Source organism: Centropristis striata, chromosome 18 (genome assembly GCF_030273125.1).
Source record: "Centropristis striata isolate RG_2023a ecotype Rhode Island chromosome 18, C.striata_1.0, whole genome shotgun sequence".
In the NCBI taxonomy this organism is placed as follows: Eukaryota; Metazoa; Chordata; class Actinopteri; order Perciformes; family Serranidae; genus Centropristis; species Centropristis striata.
In genome coordinates this window covers 24158489-24178350 of record NC_081534.1, presented here as the reverse complement: position 1 = coordinate 24178350, position 19862 = coordinate 24158489, and the positions used below count along the sequence as shown (strand labels likewise).

The following is a 19862-nucleotide window of genomic DNA, read 5'->3' as shown; positions in this document are numbered from 1 at the left end:
AAAAATGGTGAATTTCCCCTTTAATGTGCTGGAGCTTTGCTTTAGGCAACACAATATAGGATAATTAACCAACAGATTGGCTTTTCTTTGAAGTCAAACTATGGCTGAACAGTCTACTTAGTCATAATTAAATTGTTTTAAATTATAAAATATAATTGATTTGCAGTTTGGATAGCTCAGCTGAAAATGCCACTGTTTGTTATCATTAATCTTACTGCAGGAAAAGACGCTATTTTCTGTCCCTGAGATAAGAAGTTGAGAGGAAGAAACAAAAGGATGGTTGAATAACTGCACGACTTGACTTTTTGAATTGTGAGTTTTGAATCTTTAAAAGCTACACAAGCTGTTTAGAGCGATGGCCACACAACTCTAACACAATACACAGTCATTAGACTGGAGGTGGGAGCCGTAACAGATTAAGCTGCAGTGCCGCTCCTGCCACCGTAATGTACATTTTTCTGTCCATTGATGCACATCATCACCTTCTTACTCCACAGTATATGAAATGTATAGAATATTATGATTTATTATCACAGCCACAGAGGCTAGAAGGCCCAAAGTAAACCAAAGTAAATGTCAAGGATTATTTCACACTCATGCTTCACTCTGGGAATTCAAACAGCACACATGCACAACAGACAAATGCAATAATACACACCTGTGCTCCTGAGACAGCAACATACAGCTCTTAAAAGTTTGGTTTAACCTTTGAATCTAGAAAATACTTTTCTGCAGATAATGCATCTCTTGTACTATGTTTTCTGCAGGTTGTTTTTCTTGCAAATCCAACTATTGTGCTCCAAGTTACTTTGCATCATGGCTTTGAGTCCAGTGTGAGTTTTTCCAGGTTGTGCATGTTACTGTGTATAGTATGCATACTAATTTTGACAATGGGGAGATAAATCTGCCTTTAAACTAAAAATGGAAATCAAATTTCAATAAGGACTAAGAATGCAATTTAGTTAAAGGTACAGTGTGTAGGATTAAGGGGGATCTCCAGGTGCATCTCAATAAATTAAAATATCAAATAAAAGTTTACTTTAACCCCATGGGCCGTGAGTTGACCAGGCAACATAAAAAAATATCTTAACTAGATACCTTTACGGCCCTGAAGAGATAAATTACAAAAAAATGCTCTGAAAATGGAATATAGTATTCAAAATCATGTTTTTTCATCAATGCATAATGACCTGAAACAGAGAATCTTTGTGTTATAATTAGCTTAGAATGAGTCCTTTATATCTACATCGAGAGCAGATCCTATTCTCCTGAACCCGCCATGTTTCTACTGTAGACTAAAATGGACAACTCAAACACTGACTGAGGGCCTTTTACACTTTAACACTTGCTGAAGGCCACTGTAGCTTCTCCGACACACTTGGAAAGGGAGGGGAGAGGGAAGAGGCATTCAGTTGGTTTCTGCCTGCAACCTCACCCGTCAGTGACACTAAATCCTGCACACTGCTCCTTTAAATTATATTTAAACACAACGTAGATATGAAATACGAACCTGGTCTCACAGGAATCCGTGAAATAGCCACGGATTCGCTTAACTCAAAATCCGTGGAATAGCCACGGAATAACTCAAATTTCCGTGAAACTGACACGGATTTCGGTACAATGCAAGTTAATATTTTTTCCTATTGGTTTGTTCCAAGTCACATGACTTTCAAGGTTTCGGCGGTCAGAACAAAAAACATGGCGGACAGTTCTCTCATTTTTAGTGAAAAAATCAATATTTTGAATTAGTTTCTGCATAAAAATGGATTTTGATCACATTTCTAGCGAGAAATATGTTTTATTTTCTAAATATTCACTCAGTGAAAATACATAATCACTTTGTATGTTGGAATAGCCATGGGATATGACTGTCATTAACTTGCATTGTAGCGAAATCTGTGACAGTTTCACGGAAATTTGAGTAAATCCGTGACTATTTCACGGATTCCTGTGAGACCATGTTGGAAATACAGCATATTTCTCCAGAACTGGTGGTTTTGCTGATCAGATTTGCAATGTACTGCATTTTGGATGGATACATCTTGCTTTTATATATTTCTATGGCCAAAAAAAATTATATTAAATTAACCTCAATATACAAAAATAATGGAGGAACACATAATATACTAACAGCTTAAAGTTGCAAATTAATTAAGCTACTCCCTGAGATCATAATACTAACTGTATTTCTCATCCTGAAATAAATAACTGAATTTTTAACATAACCCCTCATGTGGATGAAGGCAACATTCAGTAATGCAACCCATGACATCATGTCTCGAAATTTACAAGCATTTCAATGCAAATGACGTTTTATGGAAGATGTGAGAGCTACCTGTATTACCCTCATTCAACACTGCCGACTCCCAAATTGCTCCATTGCGTGTGACAGGATGGGAGAAAGGGGCAGAGCAGAGGCAAAACGCAGAGTGCAATCACTCTTCAACAAGTGAACAGCCGTGTGATCGCAGCACTCTGTGTAAACCATCAGGACTTGTGATTATGGTCTGGACGCAGAGGCGACCGGTTTGGTGTCAGGGTGCACTGCAGCACTCGCACTGCCAATTTATGAACACACGCTTGGTGTCTGAACACATAAAGACCTGAGCAAGCAATTTCCTCTCTGACCTGACAGCAGCAATTTCACATCAGCCTCTGTCTTACAACCTTTTCTTCTATATCCTCGTACCTCTAGACATGCTAATGGCACCGAATTGCCCCCGCCATTATGGTCATATTAAGTTTAAATTAGCTCCAAATTACATTGAAATTATTTTCTAAATGACTTGAATCTGACTTCTGCCACGATCCCCTGTCTCCCATGGCAACTGTAGAAAAGGGGCTTTGACTTCTCATTTGCATTTCATCGCCAAAATAAAGCAAAAAATTCCACATCAGGTGACAGTGCAGGGTGGGAAGCCACCATGGAGAATGGAAGAAAGTAGAAGAGAGAAGATGTCTGGAGGATTCAGAGATATAAAGACACTTTTAAACTTATATAACGTGCTCTTTTTTAACAAGTAAATTTAAATTCTGAGCTTCTTTTGAGGTAGCTTCTTTTATAATGATTTCAACTCCTATTTCGATTCATGTTGTAATAAATTAGCCCACATGGGCAGTAACATCTGCACCTGTTGGCGCTATTCCAGATATTTCAACCTGCAGACTTCTTGAATAAAGGGAAAAATGAGAAAAAAGGAGCACAGACAGATTAAATAAAAAGCCATGTGTGTTAGTCTTACAGATGATCCCAGCTGGTCCACACACATGCCTGTCCATGCACTGGTCACACGTCGTCCCCGAGGCCCCGACCCTGCAACGGCATTGGCCGGTCACAGGGTCACATGGTCCCGGCAGCGCCCCCCACAGGGAACACTTACACTCCTCACAGCGGCCGCCCGGCATCGAAGGGTTACCATGGTAACCGGTAGAACACCTGGACGGCGGGGGGGCACAGGAAGAAGGAAAGAGTCAACGACTGTTGCTGTTGCAATCAGAAGTTTCTGTTGCTTTTAACAGACAGGAAGTGAGAAAAGTATCCCGAGTATTAACCGTACATTACAAGTCAACACTGCAATACACGCACTAGTATCATAAGTAAAAGTAGTCATTATGCCGAATGGACCCACTCAGATATGTCCAAATATATTATTTGATTATTATTATTGATCCATTTATGTAAGCAGTGTTTTAATTTTCTTGAGTTAGGGCTCATTTTAACTACTCAATATACTGTTATGAGGTCTAATTAAAAGCAAAAGTCTAATTACTTTAAATTTATCATGATTTTCATATTAAATCTCAACCTTAATAGTAACTAAAGTTGGCAGCTAAATGTAGTGGAGTATCTCAAAATTGTACTTAAGTACACTGCCCTACAAAGCCTAACTGCAGTAGCTAAAATTTTGGTAGAAATTTATGAAAAATTATCTCCTTGATGTCTGTTTTATCTTGTGACAAAGGTTTAGATTTCAATGTTGCTTTATTAAATGATGATATAAAAATTGCAGTAACTACAAACTCCAGAAAAAAAGTGAAATAAAAATACATCAAGACTAAAATATCACATTACTTTATAATATAAAGTCTAAAATACACAAATCTTTGAATAGAGTTGTTGGACACTTTTAAATACACTTATAACAAAATCAATTTGAAAAAGTAATTGACTGAAAACAAAATATAAAAGCTGAAAGAAGACAACAACATTGTAGTTACTGCACTCTACTGCAGTAACTACATTTTTGGGGTCAAAGGTCAAATATTTGTCATGATTTTTTAGCATAAATATTACATCATCAATACATGTAGAAATAAGTGTCATATCAGTTACCTACATGTAACCCATTTGGCTAGCAAGTTAAAAAAACATTAAAAAAGAACTATTTCTCAGTTTTACCCTTGCGCATAGTTACTGCAGTTAGGCTTTGTAGGGCAGTACAGTACTTTTAATTAAATGTACTTTTAAATGTCACATTTCACCACTGCTACACACACACACACACGCCTACCAGTCCCATCTAGATGTTTCCATGAAGCATTATACTGTAACCACCTTTTATTATACGATTCCAAAAAGTCAGCGTCGATTACTTTTGTCTTTCTCTGGCATTTTTGTTTATAGTCCACGTTCCCTTAAAATGTCCTGATTTCTGAGCTTATCTTTAATAATTCAGTCTATAACAAGATGATTATGGTTTTCTGTGTTTGCTTGTGTCTCACCTTTCGCAGTATTTGCCCTCGTATCCCTCAGGACAGGCAGTGCATCGGTAGTCGTCATATCCCTCCGTTACACATGTCGGACTGAAACTAGACACAGAAACCACAAGAAAATCTTGAAAATTCTTCCAATGAAGATACAATAAATATCTAAGATTTCACATTTAAACACAGTGAGAAAACAACACAAACGTACATAAATATATATACATTAAAATCGTATTTGGGTGGAGGTAAAAAAAATAAATACATATTTTACATGGTAACATTGTATGAATGCCGAGTACTGTTATTCGATCATATGCAGTTGTGATGTTCTATTTAAGTTAAATTTAACAATAATTTACTTTAAAGCTGCAGAACTCTTTTTGCATAAGTTGCATTGTAGACTAATTTGGAAATCTGGAAATCAGTCTGAATGGGAGAGTGACCAGACTCATCTGCCAGAGCAAATAATAATATGGGCTCTGCAGATTAGTCTAGACTATAATGCAAATAGTTCAGTTTGTCAGGTGCATTCAACATTTATGACAGTGATGGTGTCTGCCTGCTTCACAATCCCATTTTACTGCAAAAATATATATTAAAGTGAGATCCAAAGACTTAAAACTTTACCTAATTGAAAGAGATGTTGGGTACATAATTTTTTTTTTTTTCCTTTGGGTACATAATATACAGTTAAAAAGGTATATAAAAAAGGTAATATTGTACTTTATTGTGGGGCTTCCAACTAGAAAATATGACAATATGACATACACTACCGCTCAAAAGTTTAAGGTCACTTAGAAATGTTCTTATTTTTGAAAAAAAAAATTTTTTTTTAAATAACATCTAATTGATCAGACATAAAGTCAGGACAATGTTAATCTATCTATAAAAGCAAGAAGCGTCTGTGTGTGTGTGTGTGTGTGTGTGTGTTTAGGGTATATCTAGCTGACCTTTAGTCAGACTGACCTAAGATTTTGTATGTGGCTTGCGCATGGCACATGTTGCAGCATTGCACTGTTTCTGATTGGACGCCTTTTAGGGGAGCTCCGCCCCATTATGTGATAGGCCTACACCTGGTCAGTAACACAATTCACTCTGGATTTCTACCACTGACTCATCTCATCTGTAAGTCTATTTAGCCTACCTATCTTTCGGAGTTTTAAAGTGCGCTACGAGGTTCGATTCTCCAATAATATTTGAATAGTTTCCAGCGAATATCAATGTTCAATGTGTATGTACTGGATGGCGTGCGTACCTTATGGAAAGTAAGTGTTTTATGGAGTTGCAGACGTTGTTGTGGTCTGCATGTAATTCTGTTAATCGTGATTAGCATGCTAAGCGGGGATTTAGCTTTATTCACTTCTTATGTTGCATTACATCTCCCACTATACAAATACATACTTCCTACTGCACTAGTGTGGTAAATGACTATTAAAGCTGGAAACGGCTGATTTTCTTTTGGAATATCCATTATATATTGTCAGCAACCATCACTCCTGTGTTCCAGTGGCACATTGTGTTAATCCACGTTTATAGTGTTGAAAGGCTCATTAATCATTAAAACACCTGAGTGTTATGTTAGCACAGCTGAAAACTGTTTTGTGCTGATTTGAGAAACAACAAAATGATCCTTCCTCAGGCTGGTTGAGTATCTAGAGGTAAAGTTGGAGATTTGTACAGGTTAAAATGATTATTTCTGCTCTTGTCAATGTCTTTACTATGTTTTCGATTCATTTTGTAACTCATTTCACGATTAAAACAGTTTGTCTTCATGGAAAACAACTCAGACATTTTCTGGGTGAAAATGAACCAAACTTTTGAGCGCTAATGTATGATTGATACATGATCATTTAAATGAGTGTCAAAGTAACTTTACTTGTTCTCTGGGTTGATGAGGGGGCAAGCGCAGGGTTTACAGTCGTCATGGAAACCTCGGACCACACCGTAGAATCCCGGAGCGCAGCGTTCACACCGATCGCCCTCTGTGTTGTCTTGACAATTCTACACACACACACACACACACACAAAAATGAATGTCATATTTAAAGTATAGTGGATTCGGCTCTTAACCGTCATGTCTAGATGTTACATTTCCCATCATCCTGCAGCCAGCGTGAGTCCTCGCTTGGTTTTTAAAAGCAGAATTTAATTGAGTGAGCATAATTCAGACAGCTGAAACACAATTACAAAAACTCTTCCTGCTTATCCAGAAAGCTTTTCATCTTTCAAAAAAACACACAACTAATTTTCAAATGAAATTAACAGCAGTTAAGCTACACTTTTATCTGCATGTTGTGTTTGAATATTGCCACTGGCACAATGAAAACGAGACACGAGATTTGTTTGAGCATGGGAGAAAAAAAAGAAAAAGAAATGGTGTGGGGGAATTGGTATACCTCTTAAGCTGTGTACAATCCCTTGTATGTGTGTCTCGAGCCGACAATGAGTAATTGAAAAGACGACAGACGGGGTCACCCATCATCCCCTCCTTGATTACTGACAAAGTGGCGTTGGGGAGGCTTGTTTTTTTTGGCGAGTGAGATAATTACCCTGGCACCGCTCGTTGATTTACAGCAAGAATAGATGACGAGTATAAAGAGGAAAAAATAGTAGCGTACTGATATTATTACCAGCTGTCAGTCTGCTTCACAATTTTTGGATAATAGTAGCATTTTTGATCACTGTAAGGTGGAAAACTCCGAGAACGGATATTGAAGTGTTTGACAACATGATGACAGGAAGGTCATTTCTTCAGAATCAGGAGTCTTTTCTTCTTCCTATGATGAAAACAACCTTCAGAGGATGTTTTATTGCCTTTTATTTTTCCAGGAAAAAGATGATTGAGCAGTACATGCATACAGATTCACACATCCGGACTGTCACCGGGAAGTACCCGGTGTGCAGCTGCTTCTGCAGAGCTGAGCATCTCTACCGGAGCAGCGGGGAAGTCATTACTCATTTCTTTTCACCACCCACAGTTTCTGAGCCATTCTAGGGGCCTTCACACACACACACACACACACACACACACACACACACACACACACACACACACACACACACACACACACACACACACACACACACGGAGAAATATCCAGCCTGGACTATTTCGGATAGGAAATGTAGCCATCCACACACAGTAATAAATGATTTTTGGGCCCAGTCCCACTCCTGCATGATGAGGTGCACAGCAGCAAGCGGCTAGCTGTTAGCTGACAGGTGCGATCTCACACGTCAAAGTCTTTAATAAGCTTCCTTCCTCAAGAGCAGGCCGTCGGAAATGGTCGTTTACTTTTTAGGATTTCACTCACCTGTTGTTAGGAGGGTACAATGGCACACAGAAGTATTAATCTAGCCAAAATATTTTTATATTCGGGGGGTTTTTTCAGCTCATTATACAGCCAAACACACCCACACAAACAATACCTATTCACATTTGTATTCTGACGGATTCCATGCCAAAATACAGTGTTTTTATGTAAATATAGAATGCATTTTCCACTGTATGTGCACCCTGCATACACAAAATCACACCCACTCGACTAACACGCCTTTCAGTCAATCATATAAGCACACACAATGCAAACTCACATAAATATATTACAATATTGTGTATGGCTATGTTGTATGCAGATGTCAAGTATCGATTTTTTAAATATATAATTTAACTTTTCCACTAGATGGTGCAGTTGAGATGTTTTTAACTTCAATTTAACAATAATTTACTTTAAATTACCCCATTGCTAAAGAAGCTGCAGAACTCTTTTTTTTTTTTTGTTGCTCAAGTTGCATTGTTGAAAACACCTGTGCAGTGTTTGCAGTTAATCTGGACAATGTAGGCTATAATTAGCGAGAGAGGGCAAATAATAATAATGAGCTACGTAAACAATACCTATTCACATTTGTATTCTGACGGATTCTATGCCAAAATACAGTGTTTTTATGTAAATATACAACGCATTTTCCACTGTATGTGCACCTTGCATACACAAAAACACACACACTCCACTAACACGCCTTGCAGTCAATCATACAAGCACGCACAATACAAACTCACACAAACATATTACATACTGTACACAAACATGCAGCTCTGCTCTTCGTGTCCCCGGGGTTCACTCTTATGTGTTCGCCTTGTTTGTCGGAAAATGGGAACTTCAATCAGTGCAACAGGAAGTTGCCTTCTAACGAGGCAAGTCATTTCCATTAACTTCCTGTGTTCCTCGTTACCACTAATTACCACAGAAACAAACTCGTTTAGCATTTTCAATTTAGCCCGCTCGGTTAGAAAATGCTAATGACGCCGTTATGGAGAGCGAGATGGAAATGGGCGAAGGGGAAAAAATGGCTGCGAGGCAGAGTGAGACAGAAATCAAACACGGGAGGAGAAGAGGGAGGGGGGAGGAACAAATTGGCAAAACAAGAGAAATTAAGGAGAGGTGAGAAGGAAAAGGGGGGAGGCAGGGAAAAGATTGGGGCAAAGAAAAATGAGGTAAAAGACAGAGAGAGTGGCGGGGTGATGAAAGAAGACAAAGGATGAGTAAATACATAATTGAAGATGAGAGGGGAGAGAGTTTAGAGCATGAGAATATGGCAGATAAAAAAAAACAAGGAAATTAGAAGGAGGAGAAACAATACAGAGAAGTAGAAGCAATGAGAACAGATAAAAACCAGAGGAGAGGAGGAAACAGAAAAATAAAAATAATTAGAAAGAAGAGAACAGCAGAGGGGAAACAACATGTTGGCATCCATGTTGGAGTGCAACTTCTCTCCAACTGTTTGTGCATTATTATGTCGACTCAAAGAGCTCAATGCACTACAAATTAAGAAAATGTATGCAAGTAGATACAACACAAGCAAATGAAGAAACGTGGGAACTGAAGTGCACATTGTGACATTCTGGGCCCATAATAATGACTCTTCTGATAGCTGATGCTGATTTTTGTTGTCAACCCAGTTGCCCAACTGCAGATGACATTTAATCTCGACACTTTTCAACCACAAATACATGTTCGCCCATAAAGGTAGAATAAAATATTTTTTACCTTTTTCCATGAAATGATTGTGACAATGTGATTCATTCTTGACAGAAAAAGTGTATATCTTCTCAAAACTTAATTAATCAATCTCTTCCAAACATATCATAATTAAAATGAAACCGAAACTTTATGGCTGACCGTGTATGTTGAATATTAACGTTTCTGAACTGTGACACTTTGAACTTTTCATTGTGGCACATGAATGTGGCTGCTTTAAACGTGCTGCAAACACGAGACGACTTCAGCACGTTAGAAACTGTTTTAAACACTGCAGAAACACTTCCACTTATCATGGAAAATAACAGGGGTAGTCTTGAAAACTTCTTATTATAGACATGTCTTTTAACAACAGGAAACAAAACTTCCAACAATAGCTGTTTTTTCACTGAGTACTTTTTGGAAAGCGGCTGAGTGTTTTGGCTACTTGTTAGTTGCCTTTGGCCTCTGTTCCCATACAGGTACTTTTGTAGTCTGAATGTGAAAACAGACCGATGTGGCAAGCAGTGTAGCCAACTTAGCAACTTTGTTGCTATATTTAGTGACTATTCAGACCCCTCTAGCGACTCTTTTTTTTTTTTTTTTAAGCGGCTACAGACAAATCTTTTTTTCTGGTGTTATTGGAGACTTTTGGAGACTCGTTCCTACTCTTCTTTACAAGTAGCAGGCGCCGTCCTAAAGCACTCACAAGCGGCCCAGTCCTCCTGCAGCAGTCTCTCCCAGCTACTGCAGTCAGAGCAGGAGATGTTAACCCCTCAGCGTCCAGTTTGCACCAGTCTGCAAATGAATCATGCATGCGCGAAATCGCCCCCTCAACTGTATCCAATCAGCGTCGACTAGTTAGTAGCGGCTCAGAAAAGTACCTACCCGAGGCAGGTACTTCCTGAGCTGCTTCCTGAGCTGCTAACCGGTGAAATTGGGCGGATCTTGGGCGGATCCTCTCTCCCAAGTCCAAACCAATGGCGGCTCACTAGAGAGAAAAGTACCTAATGGAAACGCGTCTAATGGTACGTGAACAACATCTCCTGGTTCAAGATCCTGGGTTGGTCCTATTTAACAACCCTCCACGGTGTGTTTTAATTCATATTGCTTCAGCACAGGGCAAAAAAACAGAAGATTTAGATATCGGTGGTTTGCAGGAATTTACAATGCCAACTTTTTGCTGGCAACTGGGCTGTAGTTTATTTATTCATTTATTTATTTTTACAAATAAATCTTCATTATAAAAAAAAAAATAGAACTGTTTTAAAAGTTTAGCTCTGGCTAAGTGTAACACTGTCATTATATGATGAGGATATAATTGTAGATAACTGCAGGTTAACCTAGCATTATGCTTTATATTATAATAACTGAATCATGTGGTCACAATGGCAGATAGCCAACCTCAATAACTTCATAAGTTGTAAATAGCAAAAAAACACCTGTTGGAGCCATATGCATCACTTTTTTTGTGTCAACCCAGAAACAGTTTTTGTTCTGTTTTGAGCTTCTTGCAGAGTTTTTTTTCTAAATGCACCAAAAGAATATTTCCGTGTTTAGTCAAAATAGTGAAAATGTTTCTTCATTGCACATGATTTCCTTATTTGCTGTGCTTTAAGACTGCAATTACAGCTGACATTATTCTATCATTTGCTTATATGTTAACTTTTAAACAGACTGCCATTATTTAAGGATATGATTCAAGCCGTTTACATGTTTTTTGACTGTTTTTTTGATTAATTAAATCTTCCTCTGGATGGTTCCATCCCAAATTAAATCAATTAAAAGTGAAGATGGAAAAGAAACTTTGTATAGTTGCTGATCCTTTTAGTTGTCCTGTTTTTATGCTCTCAGTCAGCAATCAGAGAGTCAAACTCCAGCACTCCACCTGCAGCAGACTTTTGACAAATAATTGAGCTGCCTCGGACGCTCGGTGGTTTACAGTGAGGTTAGTAATAGTGCTGCAATTATTAAATGAAAGAAGGTACACCACTCACTTTACCGACCATGTTTCAAGTCTTCAACAGAAATACACACATATAAATAGGGATCAATTTAATGAAAGGGCTCCATGAGACTGCAGCTGCCAGCATCTGTCAGAGTTTGTTTACAGGTGTTTGTACCTGTCGGTCTCACTGCTTATTCATCACAGTGCTGTTCGAACTACATGAAGCCTCATAATTAAATGGGTCTTCGTAAACTATCCAACATTAAGCTTCTTCTACTTCTACTTCTACTTCTACTTCTACTTCTGCTACAATTTAGAGGGGACTATTGTACTTTTTACTTTTAGTCAAGTTACTACTTTCTTACAAATTAACATTTTAACTTTTAATAATGAAACTACCCAGCAGTTCATACAAGTGCAGCTCAATTGACCATAGTACAGGTGCATCTCAATATATTAGAATATGAAAAGTCAGTTTCCAGTAGTTCAAGTCAAACAGCCCCAACCAAGTATTGAGTCAAATAGATGGACATACTTTTCAGAGGCCAACATTTCCATATTAAACATACTTTTTAAAATTGTCTTTTGTAATATTCAGTTTTTTTTTGAGAAACTGAAGTTTAGGTATTCATTAAATGTAAGCCATAATCATTATAATTAGAAGAAATTAAATAAATTAAGACATGAAATGTTTCATTCTGTGTGTAATGGATCTATATAATGCGTTATTTACACTTTTTGAATTTATTTTTCAATTTTTCAATTTTCAATCATATTCTAATTTATTGAGATGCACCTCTAGATTAATTGGCAACAATTTTGATCATTGAAGTTGTTTTTCATGTAAAAAAAAAAAAAAAAGGTTATAGTTCCAGCTTTACAAATGTGAAGATTTGCTGCTGTTCCTTTTAATAACTTTAATAATTTTAAAGCATCTGTAAGTTAATTTTGAGGTTTGGACTGTTGTGGTTGAAGGTGTTTTTTTATTTACAGTGTACTAACATTTTTAGAATCAGGGCTGCTTAACTGCAGGACTTTAAATTGAAATAGAGTATTTTTTACAATATAGAATTGGTACTTTTACCTCAGTAAAGGATCTTCCTGAACAATCTGCGTTAAGCTGTCAGGCTCACATTTCTGTACCGTCATGTGTTCTAATTGTAGATCATCTGATAAGATCATCTTCACCCCTGTTTCTAAAAGTAAGGATGTAGCTTTGGGTCAGATCCAGAGGAGAGGAAATTACACAAAATATGAATGAGCTTGGGGTCGTTAATTATTGCAGGGCTAATTACAGTACCTGACATCCCTCTCAACACACACACACACACACACACACACTCAACTCTCTTTTATTCTCACCTCACTCCCTTCTCCAGAAGCTACGTGGCATATGGCTGATGTGTGAGGGTCTCCAGTGGCAGATCACACACACACACACACACACACACACACACACACACACACATAGACACACACTCTTACCTGGCATATGGATGTCTCGGGGTCACAGGTGGAAGAGTGCCCACTGCATTGGCACTGAACACAGCTGCCCATGCCGGAAGCGGTCGGCACTCTGGACGCTGGAGCAGGTGGCAGGGAGCCGGAGCGAAGACGGTAGAAACCTGCAGCACACTCCTGCACACAGACAGGTAGGCAGAGAGACAGACAGACAGACAGACAGACAGACAGACAGGTGGGCAGACAGACAGACAGACAGGTGGGCAGACAGAGAGGCGAGAGAATTAGAAGGATACAGATAGTAGAGGGTTACTTACTTACTACAAGGTACAGTTTAATAGCATGTGTTCCTATAGTAATCCCACCTCTATGCATGATATTGGAACACACACACACACACACACACACACACATGCGCACTAGGCTAGTGACAATACCCACCAAAATTTGAGATACCCCTACCAGGGGTAGAACAAAACCTAACAATGTTTCTCCTCATCTCTAATGTCTCCCATATATGAAATGGATTCTTAGGTTAAAATATTTTACTGCAAACATTGTTGAATTTATACATATTATTTTACACCCCAGACCTAATGAAAAAAAAAAAAATATATATATATATATATATATGTATATACATATATATATATATATACACATATATATATATATATATATATATATATAGCCTGGCTGTATGGGAGTCAAGACATATAAATTCATGAAAATAATAATAAAACCTCTGACAGCTTCGAAACTTGACCTAATTGTGGTCGGGAAGTGCCTTTACCTATTAAAAAAACTGGATGTGAATATCTTGATGTGTGTAACATATAGAGACCTAAATATTCCTAAAATATACGGACACACACACACACACACGCACACACACACACACACACGCACACACACACTGGACAACACATAATTATCCCTAATTGTTATTTCTCAAGGCAACTGTTGACCACTCTCCCTTTCACACACACACACACACAATTAAGAGTTATTCCCTTCAGTAACTTTTGATCACACACCCGCTCGGCGAGCACACACACACACACACACACACACAAAAACACGGCTATAAACACACACACACACAACACACACACACACACACACACACACACACACACAAGGTAACTCTCTCTCCCTCTCTCTCCTGTTCAGTAATAATTAATGGAGTCCATTTAAAGAGCCATCTGTTCCCTCTGCTAGTGCTAAACGCCCGTTTAAAAATACTTTATTAACAACGACGGCAGCTACAGATAGAATGGCCATCTGTCAGCTAAGACCTCTACGACCCGAACATTTCAAGTTTAGCTACTGCTTGCTATTTGGCTTCCATTTGGCAGTTTTTCAACAGTATCTGTAGCTTCTAAATTATGTACACAGCTAATTTTTTTTTCCACCGGCGATATAGATGTCTGCTCCTCTGCACTCAAAGCAGCAAACAACAAAGTGAAACAGAGGTTGAAAAATATAGTTAAAAGTTTGCTGACAACTCATGTGTTCCTCTGAGATTAACACAATAATACCTAAATGACTCTCAGGCGCCGCCATCCAGCGGAATTGGCCAGAACTGTTGCTGCCTCCGTGTATCATAAGCCGCCTCTACAAAATCCTCATTAAACTACAGATTGAGTCGCCGCTATATGCTTCCTGTGGCTTAAGAGAAGGAGCTGGACGCAGCTGAAAGTCAATTGCTTTGACAAAATCACAACTGAGTGCAAGAGACGCTCAGTGAGGCTTAATCCTGAGCTAAGCAAAGCGAAAAAAATAAAAAATAAAATAAAAAACGAGAGTCTGAAAGGCGTCGCAGAGGCTTAAAACTCTGAACTAAATGTAAATTGGAAACTTGTGAGATACTATTGAAAGCCGAGTCTGTGACCTCCATGTTTACACTCTGAAGGCAGCAGACAGAAAGAATTCACTCCTCTGAGAGCCGAGAGAGAGAGAGCTCAGTAATTAATGTTTGTAATGTTCCATAGTTTTGTGTCAATATGAATGACCTTTTTTTTCTTTTCCTTTTGTAATATTCTCACTGTTCAAGGCTTCTGCAGCTTCTTGTTGTAATGTCTTTGATATAGTTCAGTCTTTTATGTTGTGTGCTTTTAACGGCTGAGTTGAAATAATTTAATCACACAAATCATTACAAAGACTTAAGTGAGTTACAGAAACACAGTGATGCATTTTATATTTGATATTTACACGCTTTAATGTGAAAATAATTTTCATGTCTGCTAGTTTCTACCAACATATTAAGGATGGTTTTAGATTTTATTATAAGGAAATTTACGCTGAGCAAAGATTTTGCTCACCCTAGGAAGAAATAAGGGGAGATTTTGAAACAATTTTATATTTGTCCACTAGATAGCACTGATAGGTTTTTGTCAATTCTCAAAAAATCCTGCTCTGTACATTTCTTGGTTAAATTACTTTTTGCTATATTTTTTGTAAATTACTGCACACATCTATTTTTTTTTAAAAGTTGTAAATACAGATAGTCATATTTAAATTAGTACTATACTGAAAGTACCTCAAAGCAAAATTATTATTATGTAAAATCATTATTTTTTCTCCGCTTTTGCCGTTTGTATCACAAACATAATGTAAAATTATGATAATTAAATACATGTAAATGCATTGGCCATTTGTGGATGTACTGATTTGCAAATGTATTGCAATAAAAGGATATTAAAACAACAATAACAAGAATCCATCTAGAAATTTAAAGTACAGTCACATGAAAACTGACTAAAGAGACAAATGATATGGAAAAAGTTTATATTTTTCAGGTACAGTGTAAGACTTTCACGTGTCAGTTGTTCACTCACCTCACAGGACAGTCCAGAGTATCCGAGTGGACACTCACACTTCTCTATCTGTTGTGCTTTCTCGCTCTCTTTGCTTGGTCGGCCCTCCTCGGCCACTGTGAGACTGATTTCTGAAATACTGGAGAGAGAGAGAGAGAAGTCAAGATATCATCCGATTCTACCTGTTTTTTGGCAAGTTTTTAAATACTGAAATTAAGACACTTGTCTTTCATCATAGCAAAAAGGTTGTGCACATGTATTTACATGGTTTGGATGGTAATTTGAAGCTGGTTTGAATGTTTCTGGTGTAGAAAATGACCTTTAGTCAAGATACATTCATCACACCTTGAGATACAAATAGAAACACAGTTTTTTCTCCACAGGTTATCCCTTATTTACTTAATAACAGTGGAACAAGCTGGTGGAGGTGCATGCCACTGTGTGTGTGTGTGTGTTTGTGTGTGTGTGTGTGTGTGTGTGTGTGTGTGTGTGTTTTACCGGCTGTGTCTCATCAAGTTGCCGTGTGATGCCTTAATTAGGATGTAGTCCACATAGAACAAAATATCCATGAAGTCCTCTCGAGTCATGGACCTGCCATCTGCGTACTTCCACTCATGCTGCACAAAACACACACACACACACACACACACATTGAACACACACTGACAGATCAATTCCACCACTACAGTCTATTACCAATCTAATAGACCCTGTTTGTATTGACCAACAGAGCTCGCCAAAACTAAGCACAGTTAATTCATTCAGCTAAGCTCTATTACTCTCTTTGTTGCTATTAAGTAGAAGAAGTTTTTTTCTAAAATGCAAATATTTCTTCTATCACACTTCCATCCAAGGCCTTACTCTACCTCTGTCATGTCGATCTCGTGGCGGGTGAGCTGACCGATCTGGAGTCCCGGTATGTGGCGTGTCATCACGATGTTGCGGTTAGGACCACCCTTAATGATGACCTGAGGCTCGTAGGAGGAAGGACCAGTTTCCTCTCTGGCCTCGTAGTACACTGCGTATTTCAGCTGGCCACCGTAAGCTGTGATCTGAAGAAAGATGTACAGAAATTAAGAAATGATCATGATTTTACTGAATCTTTAGTATCGGCACTTCGAAGAATTACGTTTGCTTTTGAGCTAAAAGGTTTATATCCATATTACTACTTTGATAGAATTACAAATTGCTGTTAAAAAAACAATTAAAAACCCTACTGTCTAGTCTTTTAACAGTGTAGTGGCCAGGCGGCAACCTCCAGGTCTGAGCAGGGAGGCAAACCAGGAAGTGCCTTAAGCTGCATTCTACCTAAAATTCCAGCAGTGGGCGCTGACGAAGGTTGCAGAAGTATTTGGGTCCATTCATTTCAATACAAAGTAGAAGAAAACTTCTCACTTGATTTATTACCTCAGAATTATTGTTTTTTTTTTCGGACAACACTATCTCAATTGCTAATAAAAATATTTTTCAAATTCTTCAATGTAAATAGTATAAATAATGGCCCCATTTAAAAGAAAATAGATGATAAAGAATTGTATGATTTGGGTAATGTCTACCTTTGATTGACAGGTTACTAACAAGGTGAGCCATAATCAGGAGAGAAGTAAAGCAATGCATATCCACGGCACTCAATAAAGTTAACGTTATATATATGTATATCTTATGTGTGTATATATATATACTCATAACTTTGACCCTTTCACACTGTATTTTCACTTAATGACAGTTACGTTTTGTTCACTAAAAATGTCTTGTTCAGCGTTTGGTTGGACTAACAGACACTCCAAGGATTCATATTTTTCTTAGGTAAGTAACATATATTTTGTTTTTGTTTTTTGCTAGCCAAAATGAACATCCCAGTAAATGCTCCAGTTCATGCTAACATGTAGAGAGGCGTGTAGTCAGCGTGTTGTCAGATCCCTCTCACTCCATCACAGACTAAATATGGTCTGCTCCTCGTTTTGGAAACAAGATGGCGTGTAACGATGAACTCGATGCCTCAAATCGGCCACAAACCAATGGGTGACGTCACAGGCACTAAGTCAATTATTGATACAGTCTATGGTAGTGGCAGACCAAACAACCAAGCACGAACACAGATCATTTTTCCTACCATGGAGCCTCTGAACTGCTCTGGCAGCCTCCAGTAATAGGGTTCAGAGAGAGTGGAGGTGACCAGCTCTGTATGAGCGAGGATCTCGGGGTGCTGGAAGCTCACTCCTCTCCTCGTCTCCATTGTGTTGGATTTGTCCACCAGGGGGAGCACCGTCTGCTCAGGCTTCAGCGTCAACTAGGACACAACACAACAGTGAATGTTAATGGATGCATGTTGATCATTGTAGATTTATTCAAAGGAATCATTCCATGGAACCTGCTGATAGTGTATATCAAGCTGCCTTTAAATATGGTGGATACCCAAGACTTTGCTGTACAAGTACTGTGGTTAGTTTAAATTGTGTTAAATGGATAATAGTAAGAAATGTTCTGTTCTCATTGGGAAAAAAAGAAGAATGCAAATGCATTTTTTTCATCAACATTGCAGGATTTGGGCTTGAGTAACAGAGTACTAAAGGAAAGAGTCCTAAAACCCATGATGAGTCAGCATTTTTGCACTTCCAGTTCTGTCACCTGAAAGTTGATGAGGCTTTTTTTTTTTGCGTTTTTTTTTTTTGGTAGATGCCTAAAATAATTAACACAAGCTGAAGAGACAGTAAAGATGACAGTAAATATTAATTTTAAAGGTTTTCCCTGTCTAAAAACAAGGTATCACCTGTTTGTTAAATGAGTCTACAAAGGGTTCTCAGGGATACTAAACATCATCGTCAGCTTTGGAACACATGCATTTGCTCCCCTAATAAAAATCTGAAAGCAGTAGATGAATTTTATTTTGACAGACTACTTGAATGCAACACATAGATGCATTCAAGCATATTATGCATCGTTCCTTTTGGTAAAGTAGGTGGCGACTTTATGCAACCTAAAAAGCAATGTTTATAAGCTGCCATATAAGGGAAAGGGAAATAATTTGTAGCAACTGTGCATGGTTGGAACAGGAAGTACTTTTTTTTTTTTTTTTACAATAAATTAATGCAGAAAAATGCACAAATTAGTGCATATAAATTCACCAGAAAGCAGGAAAAGAAGTGTCTTACGCAACGCCTTTGAATCAACCTCAAAAGTGATGTTGCATAACATAACACAGACCTGTAAATGAGGTGTAAATGAGTGCAGGACTCGTGTGTGTAGTATCAGTGTCTTTCTCTTCCAGTTCAGTCACACCATCTTTCTCTTTTTCTCACGTCCTAATGACGCTGACTCAAACAATGCTCTACCCTCACTGTTCCATGACTCTGGCACACATCGATTTCAAATGGTTCTTGTATGAGACTGCTATCTTGTTACAGAAAATTTGACATCCTTGTTTCATCTGTGGGCGCAGAGGATTGAGGAAGACCACAACTAATGAGGATGGATCTATGCAGCTCCGGCCAAATGAGGGTACCTTTTATGGAAATATTTGATTGCGAGATGACTAGATGCATATTCATCTCCCAATAATGTCAGGCTGCATGTTCTGCAAAACAAACATTTTGTGGCAACCTTTATATATATATGGTAACACTTTATATTAAGGTACACATATTCAACATTAATTAGCTGCTTATTAGCATGCACATTAGTAACACATTGGCTCTTAATTAGTCATTGTTAAGTACTTATTAATGCCTTATTCTGCATGGCCTTATTATACAACCAGTAAGCCATTAACTAAGAGTTTTCCCTCAATAACCTCTGAATTATTGCTTATTAGTAGTAAGTAAGGAAGTTGTTGTGTATGAGTTATGATCTTAATATGCTTTACTTTGTATGGACTTTATAAGGTGGTAGTACCACAAGAATAGTTATTCT

The 19862-nt window shown here is 38.0% G+C and overlaps 1 protein-coding gene across 1 annotated transcript in view; it reads right to left on the bottom strand.

Annotated features, from left to right (window-relative positions):
- lama2 (laminin, alpha 2) overlaps positions 1-19862 on the bottom strand; it is a 283607-nt gene that overhangs the window by 82714 nt on the left and 181031 nt on the right. The window contains exons 29-36 of the mRNA XM_059355831.1: positions 18067-18243; positions 16820-17005; positions 16452-16570; positions 15975-16092; positions 13159-13311; positions 6584-6708; positions 4723-4809; positions 3243-3436 (exon numbers count right to left, since the gene is read on the bottom strand). Coding sequence (XP_059211814.1) covers positions 3243-3436; positions 4723-4809; positions 6584-6708; positions 13159-13311; positions 15975-16092; positions 16452-16570; positions 16820-17005; positions 18067-18243 — 1159 coding nt within the window. The remainder of the gene's footprint in view (positions 1-3242; positions 3437-4722; positions 4810-6583; positions 6709-13158; positions 13312-15974; positions 16093-16451; positions 16571-16819; positions 17006-18066; positions 18244-19862) is intronic.